The 16174-nt window shown below is 43.5% G+C and overlaps 1 protein-coding gene across 1 annotated transcript in view; it reads left to right on the forward strand.

The window, feature by feature from the left end:
* The window catches only part of pde6a (phosphodiesterase 6A, cGMP-specific, rod, alpha), a gene marked incomplete at its 5' end in the record, with an annotated part of 34068 nt that extends 18166 nt beyond the window's left edge, over window positions 1-15902 (forward strand). The window contains 11 exons of the mRNA XM_084469676.1: window positions 110-256; window positions 601-708; window positions 1374-1483; window positions 2404-2491; window positions 3144-3244; window positions 4662-4769; window positions 4921-4984; window positions 8180-8254; window positions 10162-10245; window positions 13121-13289; window positions 14206-15902. Of these exons, the coding sequence (XP_084325802.1) occupies window positions 110-256; window positions 601-708; window positions 1374-1483; window positions 2404-2491; window positions 3144-3244; window positions 4662-4769; window positions 4921-4984; window positions 8180-8254; window positions 10162-10245; window positions 13121-13289; window positions 14206-14252 (1101 nt within the window). The 3' untranslated portion in view covers window positions 14253-15902. The remainder of the gene's footprint in view (window positions 1-109; window positions 257-600; window positions 709-1373; window positions 1484-2403; window positions 2492-3143; window positions 3245-4661; window positions 4770-4920; window positions 4985-8179; window positions 8255-10161; window positions 10246-13120; window positions 13290-14205) is intronic.
* Window positions 15903-16174: the final 272 nt, after the last annotated feature.

Genomic DNA, 16174 nt, shown 5'->3' on the forward strand with positions numbered 1-16174 from the left:
CAAACATCATCATATCTGGGATGTATGATGATAGATGATAGATCCACCAGGGATATGTGATGTCTCAAGGGGATTGATTTTTCTCACTCTGTCTTGTCTGCCCTCCTAGACTGAAATCCTGCCCAACACCAAGAAGAGTGAGATCCTGGAGTTTCACTTCTGTGACTTTGAGTTCAGTGAGCTGGACTTGGTCAAGTGTGGCATCAAGATGTACTACGAACTCAAAGTAGTGGATAAGTTCCATGTCCCCCGAGCGGTGAGATACCAGATTCACCTAGAAGTTCTCTAGAAGGTCTATAGAAGTGAGAATACTAGATAAACATCTAGAAGTTGTCTAGAGTTCAGTAACTCCATAGAGTTGAGCATATCAACGTTACATCCAGACATTTTCTGGTAGATCCATATCTCTATAGAGGTGATGAGGGACCAACTCGATTAGATCCACAGAAGTGAGGGATGGGTTGATCAGAAAGATAACTAGTTTGATTACACTTTTGTCACATATGTCATTTATGAATAGATTGGAAGAGAGGTATTTAGGTGGGTTCCAATTAATTAGTGAATGGCTAAGAGTGTTTGTGTGCGTCTGTGTGTGTGTAGGTGCTGGTGCGCTTCATGTACTCCCTCAGTAAGGGATATCGGAGTATAACCTACCACAACTGGAGACACGGCTTCAACGTGGGACAGACCATGTTTACCCTTCTGATGGTGAGACAGGCACACAGAGAAACAGACCCACAGACCATGTAAACCCTGCTGATGGTGAGACAGGCACACAGAGAAACAGACCCACAGACCAACCGACCATGTTTACCCTGCTAGTGGTGAGACCGACAGACAGACAGACCACCATGTTTACACTGCTGATAGTGACAGACTGACTGATAGACAGGGGGACAGATCTGAGGAATTCCCTGACACAGTCCCTCTCTGATTACCTTATTGTGTTTTCATTTCATCCCATTTCCAAAGATGATCCCTCCAATCCCCCCCCCCACACTCATTCCCCTCTTCCTCCTCTTCCTCCTCTTCCTCGTCGGCTCTGTAATCACCTCTCCTCACATCCATTACTATGCTTCATTGGTTTTAATGAGACTCACAGCGGCACACACGTATGCACACACACAGTTAGTCTGTGATTGGTGGTATACATCGCGTCATGTGTGTACTATACGTTTACGTCTATACTGTGGCTGTGCCGGTCTTTTTGTGTGTGTGTGTGTGTGTGTGTGTGCGTGTGCGTGTGTGTGCGCGTGCGTGCGTGCATGCGTGCGTGCGTGTGTGTGTGTGTGTGTGTGTGTGTGTGTGTGTGTGTGTGTGTGTGTGTGTGTGAGTGTGTGTGTGTGTGTGTGTGTGTGTGTGTGTGTGTTCAGACAGGAGACCTGAAGCGTTACTACACAGACCTGGAATGCATGGCGATGGTGACTGCGGGCTTCTGCCACGACATTGACCACCGCGGAACAAACAACCTCTACCAGATGAAGTAAGACTAGAATCTAACCTCTATCTGATGAAGTAAGACAAGAAACGTACCTCTATCTGATGAAGTAAGACTAGAAACGTACCTCTACCTGATTAAGTTAGACTAGAAATGTACCTCTACCAGATGAATTAAGACTAGAAACTAACCTCTACCTCATGAATAAGACTAGAAACGTACCTCTACCAGATGAAGTAAGACTAAAAACGTACCTCTATCTGATGAAGTAAGACTTGAACCAACTCCCTCTACCAGGTGAAAATAAAATAAGAATCTAACCTCTAAATGCTGCAGTAATACTTAGACCCTACTACTACTACCAGATTAATCAAGACTAGACCCTAACCTCTACCAGATGGAGTCAGACTAAAACCAACCACCTCTACCAGATAAAGAATGAGCAACTGTCCTTGAAAGACAGAAACAACAACCTCTGTAAAGTAAGAAAATAATCAAAATATCTTGATTAGAATAGAACAAACCTCTCCCATAACCATCAAGCGAATGATTTATGACGTGCTACTAGAGCCCAGAAGAAACATCCGCTGCCATTCGTACTTTGATCAGTGCCATCACAGTGCCTTGAACTGAAACGTGACTGTTGAACATGAGTTGATTGGTGGAGGAGAAGCAGGTTTGTCTTGTAGTAGCCACAGGAAACATGTAGCAGAGACTCATATCAAGGGGTAAGGTTTACTAACAGGCTTGATGAGGTGGAGATTATCTCACACAGAGGGTTATTGATTGATCCTTCTCTGCTCCTCTACCTATTGATTAATTGGATGATTGGATTCTACATTAACTGAGGACAGAGTAGGCCACGCCCACCTGAAGATAACCTGCATGATTTATCGCCCTGTTGCTTCCCACTGTGTGTGTGTGTGTGTGTGTGTGTGTGTGTGTGTGTGTGTGTGTGTGGAAAGGTCTGGCAACCCTCTCGCTAAGCTTCATGGCACCTCCATCTTGGAGAGACACCATCTGGACACTGGCAAGACCCTGCTGAGAGATGAAGTGAGTACAGACTCGCACACACACATACATATACATGCACACACACACACACACACACACTCACACATACATACACACACACACACACACACACACACGCATACGCACACACACACACACACACACACACACACACACACACACACACACACACACTAACAAAGTATGTAATTATCATTCCAGGGGGTCCTTTTAGTTATTGCTTTAGGTATAAGGTAAGACATCAACTTGCTCAAAGACAATGGTAGAATATTCAGCATTTTTTGAGGTTGTGCACTTTTACAGCACTGAACATTGATTTCATATGCTAGTCCCCCATCAAACAGACTAAAAAACAATTAAATAAATGGTTTGGGTATTCGGTTAGATAAGTTCAAGTTATGGTTAGGTTCCCTTGAATAAAGTCAATTGCCAAGTCAGTCGTATTCAATTTCCAGTTGACGTGTTTTAACTTCCTCTTCACGTGTATTTCAACTCCCTGTTAGTGATTGTTTCAACTTACAGTTTAGATCTGTTTCAACTTCAGAATTATTCGTGTTTCCACTTCCGGTCCACCTCTGAATAAACATCCTGTTTCAATCATCTGTTTCAGCTGCTTGGTTAAGTCTGTTTCATCCTCCATTTGACTACGTGTTCCTGTTGTGTGTTTCAGACACTGAACATCTACCAGAACCTGAACCGGCGTCAGCACGACCTGGTCATCCACCTGATGGACATCGCCATCATCGCCACCGACCTGGCGCTCTACTTCAAGTCAGTGCCTCGCCCCGCTAACCCACGTCTCTCTCTACCCATCCAACATCTATCTTCATCCATCTATCTATTAAAGGTGACATATTATTAGGGGTGGGAAAAATAATCGATTCTTCGATGCATCGCGATTCTCTCTAGAAAGATTCTGTCTCGATGCAGAAAAAATAATAATCTAATAAAGTAAAAAAACTAAATAAACTAAAAATATAATAATCATTTATTTTAGTTTTTTATTAAATTTGTTCGCCTGCTGCAGAGCGCTACAGAAAACTATTTTCTGCCTGCAGGTTCTCTGTGCAGAGAACCGACTTTATCTAATATAAAATATTAGATAAGTTAATTCATCTGTTGATTGTCTTTAATGATCATCACACAAGTAGGAAGTGATTAGCAAACTCTGAGTAGCAAACTCAGATGTATATATATTTTTTTGTTGTTGAAAATCCCGCATGGAAAAATTGTTGAATCGAGATGCATCGATAATCGTTTTATAATCGAATCGTTGACCTCTGAATCTGAATCAAATCGAATCGTGAGGTGCCAAGAGATTCCCACCCCTACATATTATACCACCAGGAGTGAGTGTGATTAGCCGTTATAAGCCATTTTCTGCCTCTTCTGACATCACAAGTGGTCGTGTCCACCTAGATGTGTGCTGGATCTGTCATACATATAGGTGGACACACCCTCTTGTTTTGTAAGAAGAGGCAAATTTTCAAAACGGCTTGTAACGGCTAATCACACTCACACCTGCCAGTATATTATGTCACCTTTAAATCGATGGACATGGAATAACAAATCCTCTCACAACTAGTGACAAACTAGGAGCCCTTTAATTAATTGATTCAAACAAATCCCTTATGAATAATTGGCATTATTGTTTAACACTTTTATTAAGCCGATCATTGTCATCAATTCATTGAATCTGTGCCATAGTAAGGAATGCACTTGTCCTTGGATCCTCGTTTTCATCGCTCCGAAGAGATGTCATTTTATGGATGAATAATGCAATTCCCTCACCTGATCCTTCTGGCAAATCCCATCTGTCCCTTTCTCTCTCAATCCATCTATCGCTGTAATGCATCCATCACTATCGCTCCATCTTCCAGTCCTCTACTATCCATCCCTTAACCTGCTGCTGTTAGACAAACCTTCTGTTTAGCCATCAGATAAAGTATCATGCATCGATACAACATGTCAATTAGCAAACAAATAAGGAAGTGAGAAAGTAACAGAGAGCCAGAAACAGAAATACCAGGAAGTGTGTTTGTGTTGCAGGAAGTACTACCAAGAAGTGTGTTTTTGTTACAGGAAGTATAATGAGGAAGGGTTGTGTGCTACAGGAAATACTTCCAGGAAGTGTGCTTGTGTTACCATAAGTGCTACGAGGAAGTGGGTTTGTGTGTTTGCTGTGCAGGAAGAGGACAATGTTCCAGAAGATTGTGGATCAGTCCAAAACCTACGAGAGCTGGAACGACTGGACCAAGTACATGATGCTAGAGACCACACGCAAGGAGATTGTCATGTAAGATCATGCACACAGACACACATGCAGACCCCCCCCCCACACACACACACACACACACACACACACACACGGACACGCACACATTTTACAATCTACGAAAACACACAAAAGGACCTCAGACCTACTGTGTTCTGTTTTATGTCCTCAGGGCAATGATGATGACAGCGTGTGACTTGTCTGCCATCGCCAAACCCTGGGAGATCCAGAGCAAGGTACACCGGGATGGGGGGTGGGGGGGGATGAATACGATCTGTCTGTGTGTGTGTGTGTGTGTGCTTTCACACCTGAGCTGTTTTGTCCATTTCATTCGAACCCTGGAGAGTTTCCCTCAATAGCTAGGTTTGTTTGGGGAGGTGTGAATTCTCCTTCGAACTCTGGAGCAGACCAAACACACAAACTCTGGTCTGCCTGAAAACGGGAGTACAACACAACTATGGAACTAGGAAGCTAACCAAATATGCTATGGATTATGGGTTGAATGGACACATTTGCCGCAAACTGGCCATAATAAACATATTCAGTCGGGTATACGTGAACTTTTTGTAGATTTGGTCGCGGTCAGACATGGGTCAATCGGGGTGAAAGCAATCAAGAAAATATGGTCGGACGACTAATATAAAACAATTACTTGTGGTCTTTTTTTTTATTATTCAATGACTATTGGGACGAATTTTGGAGATTGGATTCTTTTTAATTTGTAGGAACACCGAAGCTAAATGAAAAAAAACTCAGAGCACACAGAGTTGCTTTGGTTAAGTAATTATTGTCCACAACAAGAAAGTGTAATGAGTTTCCCTCTAATTCTCTGTCCAATAGAATCCAGTCAACAGCCTGACTTGATACATTGTTTGGTTTGCTTGATGTCCTGTGCGAGCGGTAACTAAACCAAATTCTGTTTATGTGTATGTATAAAGATGTTTGTATAAAGCTAATAAGAGACACACAAAACAAACAGTAGATTGTCATGTTGGATCACATACACGCACGCACACACACACACACACACACACACACACAAAATACACAAACACCACACACACATCCACGCATTTGTGTATGTGTTCTGTGTGTGAGTGGGGGTTGTGTTTATGGGCTCTGTGTATACATCCTAACATGTTCCAACATCCTACTGTGATTGTCCTACTTTAAACATCCACACACACACACACACACACACACACACACACACACACACACACACACACACACACACACACACACACACACACACACACACACACATTGCATGATATGTGTAAGGGCCAAATGGAGGGAATGACACTTTAGAGGCACTAGCCATTCTCTTGAATGCTTCTGCGCAGCATCTCCATCACAGCTACAAGCCCCTCACCTCCTCCTCCTACACACTAGCAGTTCCTCTGAACAACCTACCATCATCTCTGCTCCATCGCCTCCCAAGTGGGCACCTCCTCCAAACCTCTCCTCTAAAACCCTTAAACCTCCACCACGTCACCTCTACGCCGCCTCCCCCACGCCCCGCCCCCTCTCCCACTCCAAAATCCCCCTCCCATCGCCATGGTCACCTCCGCTTCCTCCCAGCACGCCTCCCCGCCTCTGCTACCAATACCACGTTCTTCCTCATCACTTTCTACCCCCGGCCACGTCCTCCATCTCCTCCTCACCCCCTCAACCAAGAACACCATCTACTCCTGATCACCTCCTCCCCATTACCACACCCTACCGCCACCATCTCCTCCCCACCCCTCCATCTCCATTCCAATTGCCTCCTTCCCATTACCTCCCAGCAGCCACAAATCCCTTTCCACTCCCTCCTTGTCCTCTCCTCGGTGGCCTGCTGGAAATAGAGAACATGTTGGACTGTTTAGCCGGCCACCGCTATTATTCATATTTATGTCATTCCTTTATGCCCCTGTTTACCCAGAGAGATGGCTCCAGTGTGTATGTACGTGCACATCACTGACAGCCCTGCTTGGCATCCACACTCTCACACTCACACACTCTTACACAGACACACACACACACACATGCACAAACACAAACTCTCAGGGCCATTCAGAGGGTGTGTATGTGGTATTAAGGTGGAACTGCAGATGAAATGGATATTTGTTGTTTAGTCCATGAGGGACGAAATGTGTATTTGGCGGAGCAGCATTGTGTTATAGAATATAAATAACCAGACTAAAATACAAATAACGCAAAAAATGTAAATGACTAGCATGAAAGTACAGCCTGTGTATTCAGGACGATGTAACCCTTTCAATACAGATGGATGATGATGATATGATGAAATATATTATCATCATCAAATGATACTAATTGTTTAAAATACTGTAAATAGACAGTACTTAGGCCTATGTAACTGTCATGACAGCATTTTACTGCCAATGCATATCATCTAAAAAGAGCAACTATGACTCAGGCCGGTGACTACATGCTGTCAGGATAATTATCCTTTTGGGAAAGTTATTCTTAAAGTAAACTGTAACTTTATAGGCAACTTTCAGCCCCAAGAAGTCACTTTTGAACATTTCCATTTATTCATACACAGAGAAAATGCTGCAGCACTGTGATGACAATCCAATGTCCCGCCCCCATACGCATAACACTGTGCATCAAAGTGCAAGACGGTGCCCACACACATCCCGAGTGGAACTAGACGATTTATACCGCACGACACACACGTCACTCAGCGCACGGCACAAACCATATTTTAATCTACTCCAGTGCGGCGGGTGTCATTGGGAGAGCGGCTGTAAGAGTAGGAGGAGGACACAGGAAGCGGTGAATCATCGTGCCAGCAGATGACTCAGGTGGTCCCCCCTGCCCTTCCTCCTCCTCATCCTCATGTGCTCATAATCCGTCAACGCAGCCCCCCCACCCAAGTGTCAAATACAACCTGGCTGACCAAAAAGGAGCCCTAACCCAACCTGCTAGACAGCCCCCCCCCTAGTTGGGATGCATTATTTATGTATTGGTACTCTTCCCCCAAACTCCCATTGCGTTGTTCGTATCTGAGGTGGACATTCCAGGACTACAAATGTAAAGTCTTACACACGCGGCTGGACTGCTAATATGTGCTGTTAGAGATGGAGACATGCACAGGGAGCTGAGATGTTGTTTTATTTCAATTTCTTAATCTTCCCTTGTACCCTGTCTTCCTTAACCTGTACCTGGGAAATGGTGTTGTGATGCTATATTTATACAACATAACGTGTCTTGGATTTATTTTGGAAAAGATTAATTGGGGCGTTTTCTCATAATTACGAGATCATGAAAATACTTATTTTTCCCCAAAATGCACGCAATACGCTTCTGTCCATTTTTGATCGGAGGGCAAGCAAGTGTTCATTCCCCGAGACATTACAGTAAAAAATGCAATGTAGCAATTCTGTTTTTTCAACCGCTCTACCACTGCCCTGCTGCAGGTGGCGCTGTCCGTGGCTGCAGAGTTCTGGGAGCAGGGAGATCTGGAGAGAACCGTTCTGGAACAGAATCCCATTGTAAGGCACAGACACACGCACGCACACACACACATACAGGAGAGAGAGAGAGAGAGAGAGAGAGAGAGAGAGAGAGAGAGAGAGAGAGAGAGAGAGAGAGAGAGAGAGAGATACTAATAAAGACTGATAGAGCGAGATAGGGATAGAGAAATAGCTTCGAGAGAGCAATAGAGAGGTGCAGATTGATGGACAGAGGGATGAGTGTATAGAGAAGGGTAGAGTGACAGAGAGATAGGGAAATAAGGAGGTGGTGTAGAATGATGGATAGAGCGATAGAGCGGTGGAGAAGGGTGCCCAGAGAGAGATAGAGGTGTAAAACCCTCGCCAGAACCAGAGAGGTGTAGAAACAAAAAGAGATGTAGAGGGGTAGAATAAAAGGTGTATAAAGACAGATGGATAGAGCGATAGAGAGGAATGGAGAGAGATAAGATCGGTGCAGTCATGGGGATGAAGCCAAAGAGGCATAGCAAGATAGATTGAGATCGATATAAAAATATACAGTGATTTCATCTACACAAATGACACTTACAGGCCTTGAAGGAAATCACCAAAATGTGATGCAGAAGGAGAAAGAGAGGAGGAGGAGATGGCTTAAAAGAAAACAGTGAGAGGGGGAATTATCCACGACCAAGATACAAATAGGAGAAAGATCCAGAGGGGATGGGGAGAGGAAGAGGTAAAAGAAGAGGAGGAGGAGCAGAGACTAAAGAGAGCAGTGTGTGTGTTATGCTAGTAGTGCGTGATGGTGTGCACTGGTTCAGAAAGAACAAGCACAGTGGGCCAGGGGCCGAGCCACATTGTCCCTGCACACACACACTCTCTCTCTCTCTTTCTGTGTTTCTTACCGGTTCTATGTCTCTCTTCCCTCACTCCAGCCCTTCCTCTCTCTCTTACTCCCTTGCTGTGCCTCCCTCAGGACACAGAGTCTATTTAGATTCATGTCCACGACGAAAGAGACCAGTGCATGGTCAAAATAATGAATGACATAAAGGGGGGGAAAAAGGGGAAAAGAGTTTACTTTGCACTACTGTCATTTAGAATTGGGAGCAATTATCCTGCAACTGTATCAAATGTGAGTTGTCCAAATTCACAAAGTTCAGAATGCGTTCCCTTTAATGCTGGCATGAGTGTGTGTGTGTGTGTGTGTGTGTGTGTGTGTGTGTGTGTGTGTGTGTGTGTGTGTGTGTTAGTTGATACCGGTACTTAATTGACGCAAACAGTGTGACTCCAATTGAAGGTTGGTGTATTCATTGATGTTTTCCACCGGCATTTAATTGGCTATTCCATGAGTTCAGAGGTCACAGGTCAAAGGTCAAGGCCTAGCCGACAGTCTCTCTGAAGCAGGGGGGTGGATGGGTGAATGTTATTGTCAGCATAAATTCAAGAATGAATGGGAATTTAACAAATTGACAGTGAATTCTTATTGGTTAAAAAACATAGATGGGCACATGATGTGAGATGCAACGGTTTTAACTATCTGATGCTCTGCTAGCCACGGTTTTGTACATAAAACACAACTTACAAAAAAAAAGTCAAAAATACATGTTGTTTTTACCTGGATGGATATCCCATGACGCCTTGCAACACCCGGCTAAAACAAAAACTTTGGGAGTGCCAATGAACTCTACCCATTATCTTTTCTGCAAAAATCATTGCTACCTCTGGGCTCCTGCTGTATTGAATAGGTTTTCTAAAAGTTGAATTCCCCTCTTTCTCCTTCGCTCCTCTCAAATCCCTGTTAATCTTCCTTTATGGTCCTCTCTCCTTTATTTGCTCTCTCCTTGTTCCACTCTCTCCTGGTTTCCTATCACTCTTTCACTCCTTTTTCTTTCCTTTCCTCTTCTCATCTCTCCTTCCTTTCTCTCCCTTCTCCTTCCTTCCTTATCTTTCGGTCTCTCCCTTTGTAGCCCATGATGGACAGGACCAAGTCAGCAGATCTACCTAAAATGCAGTGTGGTTTCATCGACTTTGTCTGTGCATTCGTCTACAAGGTGAGTCCATGGCAAAAAAAACACATACAATAACACAACAATACAACAATAACCCAACATCCTTGCTCTGCTCTCATCCCTTCCCCCTTACACCCAGCCACACCTTCAGCACAGGGGTCTCTACTAGGACCGGGCGATTAGAAGAATCTAAAACTGGTGTCTGATATTATTTATTATTTAATGGGTTTCTCAGACCAGTGGGTAGATCAATCACTCTGAACGGAGTTGTCAATGTTCCACACTGGTGGTACAAGGAATCAATGGTCCCATCCTAGAACAAAATGTTCACATGCACTCATTGGTGGTCCATGGTACCAAAAGTACCATCAGTGGGTCCCGCACACTTCCTGAACCTGTGATCCAGGAAACATCTGCATTTGAAAGCCAGCCTGAGATGAGACCATGAGGATATCATCTGAACTGGAAATACAGCGCCACCCCAGCCACAACTGCCATCAGGGAAGCTGACAAGCTTAATGTGGCAATGGAGCAGACATTCCCAGGGGAGCCCCTATGATATATGGGGAGCATATGCATCAGTGCAGAGGATTCAAGCACATCTTCAACCTGAGCCTGAGTCTGGAGAGGGTCCCTGTGCTGTGGATGAGATCCTGCTTTGTTCCTGTACCAAAGAAGGTGTGCCCTAGTGCCTCCAAAGACCAAAAGACTAACCCAACTCGATGAAGTCCCTTGAGAGACTTGGTTCTGGTACACTTTCTGCCCCTGGTTAAACCATCCCTTGACGCCCTTCAGTTTGCCTACTAGCCCAAGACGGGAGTGAAAGAGGCCATCATCTTCCTGCTTCATCTGGATAGGCCGGGTAGCACTGTGAGAGTCGGTTCTTTGATTTCTAAAGCGCATTCAACATGTAACATATTTCAGCCATAATATTCTCCCATAGCCACAATACTGAGTAAACATAACATAAGCTTTAAGACTTGTGTATAGTCACAACCAGGCACAACCAGCTGATCATACATAGATGAAGAGGGCGGGCTTTTAAAGCCACAGAACACGCCCACCTCTACCTGCCTATTTAACTCGGACTCCGCCATTTTAGAATCAGAATCTCTTGGGCGGCGTATCGATTAGATGTAAAGCTTAGAGACGCTCCGCGTGTGTTATATACAATCCCTCTCCTTTTGTTTCATAGACGATAGACAATAGACCAATAACCAAATAAAGTGAGTTAAAAGCGATCCTGTCTCGGCGGCCTTTCCTGGACTAAAATATCATAACAAACACCATCTAGCCTGTCCTGCTAGCGAGCAAGCTGACAGTGACGCCAGCAGACGCTCCCCTGATGTCATGGATTGTGCACTACCTGAATGGTCAGCCACAGTATGTTAGGGCTGCGTGTCTGACACTGTGGTGAGCAACATAGGGTCCCTCAGGGGATGGTCCTGTCACCTTTTCTGTTTACCCTGTTCAACTCAGATTATACTTAGGACTCCATGTCCGGCTTCCTGCAAATTCTCAGACTACTCTGCAATTGTGGGCTGTATCAGCAAGGGAAAGGATGGGTACAGAGGCGTTGTGGACTCCTTTGTTGATTGATGTGGACTGAACCACCTTCAGATGATTACCGTCAAGAACAAGGACTTGCAGGCGGATTTCAGAAGAAGGGAAAACCTCTTACACCTGTCTCCATCCAGGGGATGGATGTGGCAGTCTGTGGTAGCCAGTGCAATTTTCTTTGCCATCGTGTGCTGGGGCAGCAGGGTGAGTTCCATCAATGCCAGCAGAATCAAGAAGCTCAGAGAGGAGGATACATCATGGACAATGACTTTCAACCTTATCACAATGTGCTGGTGAAGCACAGGAGCACCTTCAATTCAATTAAATTCAAATTCAATTCAAAAAACTTTATTTGTCCCCAAGGGGCAATTGAAGACAGACACGTAAAGCAGCAACATTTACACAGGACAAGCTTAGTTGCAACATACGACAAGACAAGACAATTGTGTTAGTTACTGACTGATAAAAACACAAGGCATAGTTATTTACAAATATACAGAGTGATATATAAATAATTTATAAATAAATAGAGAGCTGATCTTGGAAGTTTTAAAAGTGTAACATAAGACTAAAGGTTGCAATGTATCAGATAAAAAGTATGCAGAAGTATTCAGATACCTTCAGATACCAGGACGATGTACCACAGAGGGCTGCAGAAAATCCTTTCTCCCTGTGGCAATCCAGCTGCCCATTCCATCTACCTCAGACAGAGAGGCCGAGCAGAGATACATGGTGCTGAGGTGGTTCCAGCCATTTCAACACTGTTCTGTTACATCTTCCTCTTTCTCTCTGGATTACTATCTTTCAGTGGATTTCTGTTACTCTCATTTGCAGCTCTCTATCATATGTGATACCATGTAATACTGTTATGTTAATGTTAATAATGTACTGTTATTGCAAAATACTGTGCAATAACAGGGAAATTATGTAAAATATCATGGACATAATCACTGAACATTTTAGTCTAACCTTATACATTACTTGTACTACTGATTTATTCTGTACATAAAAAGCAATTTGCCACTCTCATACATCTTTGTGATCTTACCATTAACCTTGGAACTGATGTTTGAACCTGATATTTATTATATATTGTATCTTTGGATTTTCTTCTTAATGTAGCTATTACTTTTGGCATCCTGTAATTTGGATTTGCATCTTACAGTGAACTAGTTAGTATTTATGATACCTTCATTCCATCTGTTACATTTCTGGACGTACATTTGGATAGTGCAACTTACTGCTCTTAAATTATTCATTTGAATATTTGGACTCAATATCTGCTCCTTTCCCACTTTGTACTTCACAATATCTTCCTCTAGGACAAAATAAACAATATCCTATCTTCATCTTCCAGGAGTTCAGCCGCTTCCATGTTGAAATCACTCCCATGCTGGATCGCCTGCTGAACAACAGGAAGGAGTGGAACGCCCTGAAGGAGGTGCACGAAGCCAAGCTGGCCGCATTAGAGGAGGCCAACAAGGCCAAGGAGGAGGAGGCCCAGAAAGGGACGGCCGCCAAGCAAGGTGGATCATATTTACTCACTGTTTAGTAATTTGTGTTTCTTTAACCTTTGAGTCAAGTACTACTTCATCAACACCATCAAACCAGAAATGTTTTCCTTTAACCTAATATTATGCTATTGTTATTTTTGCATGATTGTTAATATTGTAGTGGCTAGGGAACTAACGTCAAATTCAACAAAATATTTTCAGGTTTTGTTTGATTGTTGGTATAATGTATGGCTACGCATCACTTAGCATCTTTCTCTAGGTGCCTACAGGTAGACATGTTTACATACCCAGAACCTTTTGGCTGGTAGCCACTAGTGTATATTATGTATGATCACTACACATAAAAACATACATGACATACACATGGAGAGTACACACAAACATATATAAACACTCATCCACATAGACACAGCATGTAGACGCAGCAAAGTGTAATGTACTTAACAAAGACATTAGAGAGCAACATTTCCGGGACCTGGGTCTCCATTAGCCAATCAGAAAGCTCTAGGCTCAGTCCAGCAGGGAGGATGTTGGGTTAGCAAGTGTTAAGCTACACACACATACACAGACACTTTTCACCTGGAAGTCAAACCACCTAACCGCTTCTTTATCCTGCCCCCCAGCAAATAAGCCCCCCCCCCCCCCACACACACACATTCTTATCGTCTTTCGTTCTTTATCATGTTCACTTCCTTTCTTTCCTCCTTCCTTGGAATATTTATCTTTCTTTATTTCTACAGTCCTTTATCATGTTTCTTTCTTATCATTTGTCGTTCTTTCTTCACAACGTTTCTTCTTTCTTTCTTATCATGTTCTTTTCCTTCTTATAGTGTGTTCCTATTCATTCTAATAATGTTCCTCTCTCTCTCTCTCTCTCTCTCTCTCTCTCTCTCTCTCTCTCTCTCTCTCTCTCTCTCTCTCTCTCAAGCGGGTGCTGCCGAGGGTTCACAATCCAAGACGTGCATCCTCAGCTAGAGAGAGAGAGAGAGAGATTCCTGACCCAGTCCTCCAGCCTGCGATCCACCCTGCTAAACACCTGCTCACACAACCATGCCCCCTCATCCATCTCCTTCTCTCATCTCAACCTGAAGCTAGACACATCTATCATTTCATCACGTCTTCTGGTAACTTAACTATGTGGAAGCGTCCTCAGAACTCATTAGCCGGACTGCAGAGAGCCATCAATTCCACTCCGCGTCTTGATCCTGTTAAACTTTACATTTCCCAGCCCACTGGTTGGAGACGGAGTACTTGATGAGGCTCTGGAATAGAATCTTCATCACGCTTCAAAGGCAACATGAAATGGGTTTAAGACAATCTTGATTTTTGTAAGTGATTGTATGGAAACACTCTTTAGTCCAAAGAGCCTTCACCTGGGACTGAAACAGCCTAAAGGCTAGATTATGTAGGCCTATATAGGGGGACTAGAAATGTTGAAGGGATGTGATCATTCAGGGTTAGATTGGCAGGTGTGGGAGAACCTACAGCTTAGTGTCACTTTAGAGCTGGCCCCATCAGCATTGCGATTGGTTGAAATGTTCCATCCCAGCCGACCACTCGGGCTAACTTTGTTGATGATGGAGTATGGGTACCTGATCAAGGGCAAGTTGATTTCCATTTCATGTCATCTTTAAAGTCTTTAATGTCCCTTCACGGCAGCCCTGAATATAAATAACAATAAACATTAGGTCTATAAATAACGATAGGGATCTATGAATAACTTCTACATACGTCTACACCGCTAGAAATATATCCTTGATCAGAAGGAGACACAGATTATGAACATGCAAACATGGCAGGAAAAAAGTTAAAAATTGATCGCTCAGATTTTTAATCCTAAACTCCAAAAACATCCGTTAGACATCTGCAGGGTTCGGCTTGTTAAAAAAATAGTGTCGCTTGCCAGATGCAACAAATCGGAGCGACTACGCCTGAATAAATAAATACAAGTTGAATAAATTGAGCGCAAAGTATCTCGTTCACAGCTGAGCGAGTCACAGAATTCAACACAGTCTCGGGTGTTTCCAAGCCCTATAACTGTCACTGCTAATATGCGCTCTCGATAAAGGACTGCAGTAATATTATGAGTTAGAATGCTGGAGTAATATATATGAAGCACAGGCTGTTTCTGTATTATTCGGGTGCGACGCTTAATGCTAACCTCTGGTTGTTAATGGGGAATGAGTCAAAGCAGAATCAATTAATAAAATACTATTTGGTTTTGCTTTTTGGTGTTTTCGGTGTTACCACTTAGATTTCACTATTGTGAGCGATAGGTCAGACCAGAAAGCTAAATTATGAGTGTGTGTTTATTATGTTTAATTGTTGGACTTGCAGTTGGACTGAGATCTTACAGTAAACTGTGTCTTGAAGGCTTTTTAGAAAACACTGTTACATTGCATGTCAACATACAATGTGTTTGTGGCACTTTATCTAGTCCTGATATGAGTTGTACAAATTAGTGTTGCTTTGTTTCTCTGTATGCCGCATCCGCCAGGTGTCATGTTGAGCCATTACAAAAGCTATACATGGGAGTGTCCAGTCAGATCTGTTATGGACAATCCACCAGTAAATTCCTTCTAGCTGGTCAGAAACTCCCACCATGTGATACCACAAAGGGATGGATTTTGGCCCATCGACATGCCACCTGACATAGCGGGGGGGGGCCCTCTAACATGTGGATGTGGGCGCCTTTCTAGTGAATAAACTATAACATCTGTATCACCTCTAGTCTGCTGACATCTTCTTAAAGATCCCCACTCAGCCAATAATAAAGAAGTATTGCTGCGTAAGTATTGCTGTGTCCTCACGTAATGCATTTCAAAAGGGAGATGCCTATTCTTGCACCATTTGCTCGGATGAAGCAGAATGTGCACTTTGCCGTTCACCATGAATCT

This window comes from Micromesistius poutassou (genome assembly GCF_964030765.1).
Source record: "Micromesistius poutassou genome assembly, chromosome: 6".
In the NCBI taxonomy this organism is placed as follows: Eukaryota; Metazoa; Chordata; class Actinopteri; order Gadiformes; family Gadidae; genus Micromesistius; species Micromesistius poutassou.